Source organism: Egretta garzetta, unplaced genomic scaffold, assembly GCF_000687185.1.
Source record: "Egretta garzetta isolate BGI_Z169 unplaced genomic scaffold, ASM68718v1 scaffold133, whole genome shotgun sequence".
NCBI classification, from domain to species: Eukaryota; Metazoa; Chordata; class Aves; order Pelecaniformes; family Ardeidae; genus Egretta; species Egretta garzetta.
Genome location: NW_009259111.1, coordinates 5,216,486 through 5,216,813, shown reverse-complemented (window position 1 = coordinate 5,216,813; position 328 = coordinate 5,216,486). Strand labels below are relative to the sequence as shown.

The 328-nt window shown below is 61.0% G+C and overlaps 1 protein-coding gene across 1 annotated transcript in view; it reads right to left on the bottom strand.

Annotated features, from left to right (window-relative positions):
* The window catches only part of PHLDA2 (pleckstrin homology like domain family A member 2), a 986-nt gene extending 669 nt beyond the window's left edge, over positions 1-317 (bottom strand). The window contains exon 1 of the mRNA XM_035891040.1: positions 4-317. Coding sequence (XP_035746933.1) covers positions 4-317 — 314 coding nt within the window. The remainder of the gene's footprint in view (positions 1-3) is intronic.
* Between the last annotated feature and the right edge of the window lie 11 nt (positions 318-328).

Sequence of the window (328 nt, the reverse complement as noted above, 5' to 3'; positions counted from 1 at the left end):
CGCTTGTTCTGGAAGTCGATGAGGGCCATGGTGATGGAGGCGTTCCAGCAGCTCTGGTCCGGGCACCGAAAGTCAATCTCCTTGCGGTCCTTGGTGACGATGGTGAAGTAGATGTACTTGCCCGTGCGCTCCACGCAGTCCACCTTGAGGATGGAGCCGAAGCCCAGCTCCTTGCCCTTGGCCCGCTTGTGCCCGTCGGGGAAGAGGCTGAGGCTGTCCTTGGTTAGCACCACCAGCTTCTTCTTCCACAGCTGGAAAAGGCTGTCGCTCCGCTTCTCCAGCTCGCCCTCGCGGATCACCTCGGCTTGCATCTTCATCCTCCCTCCCC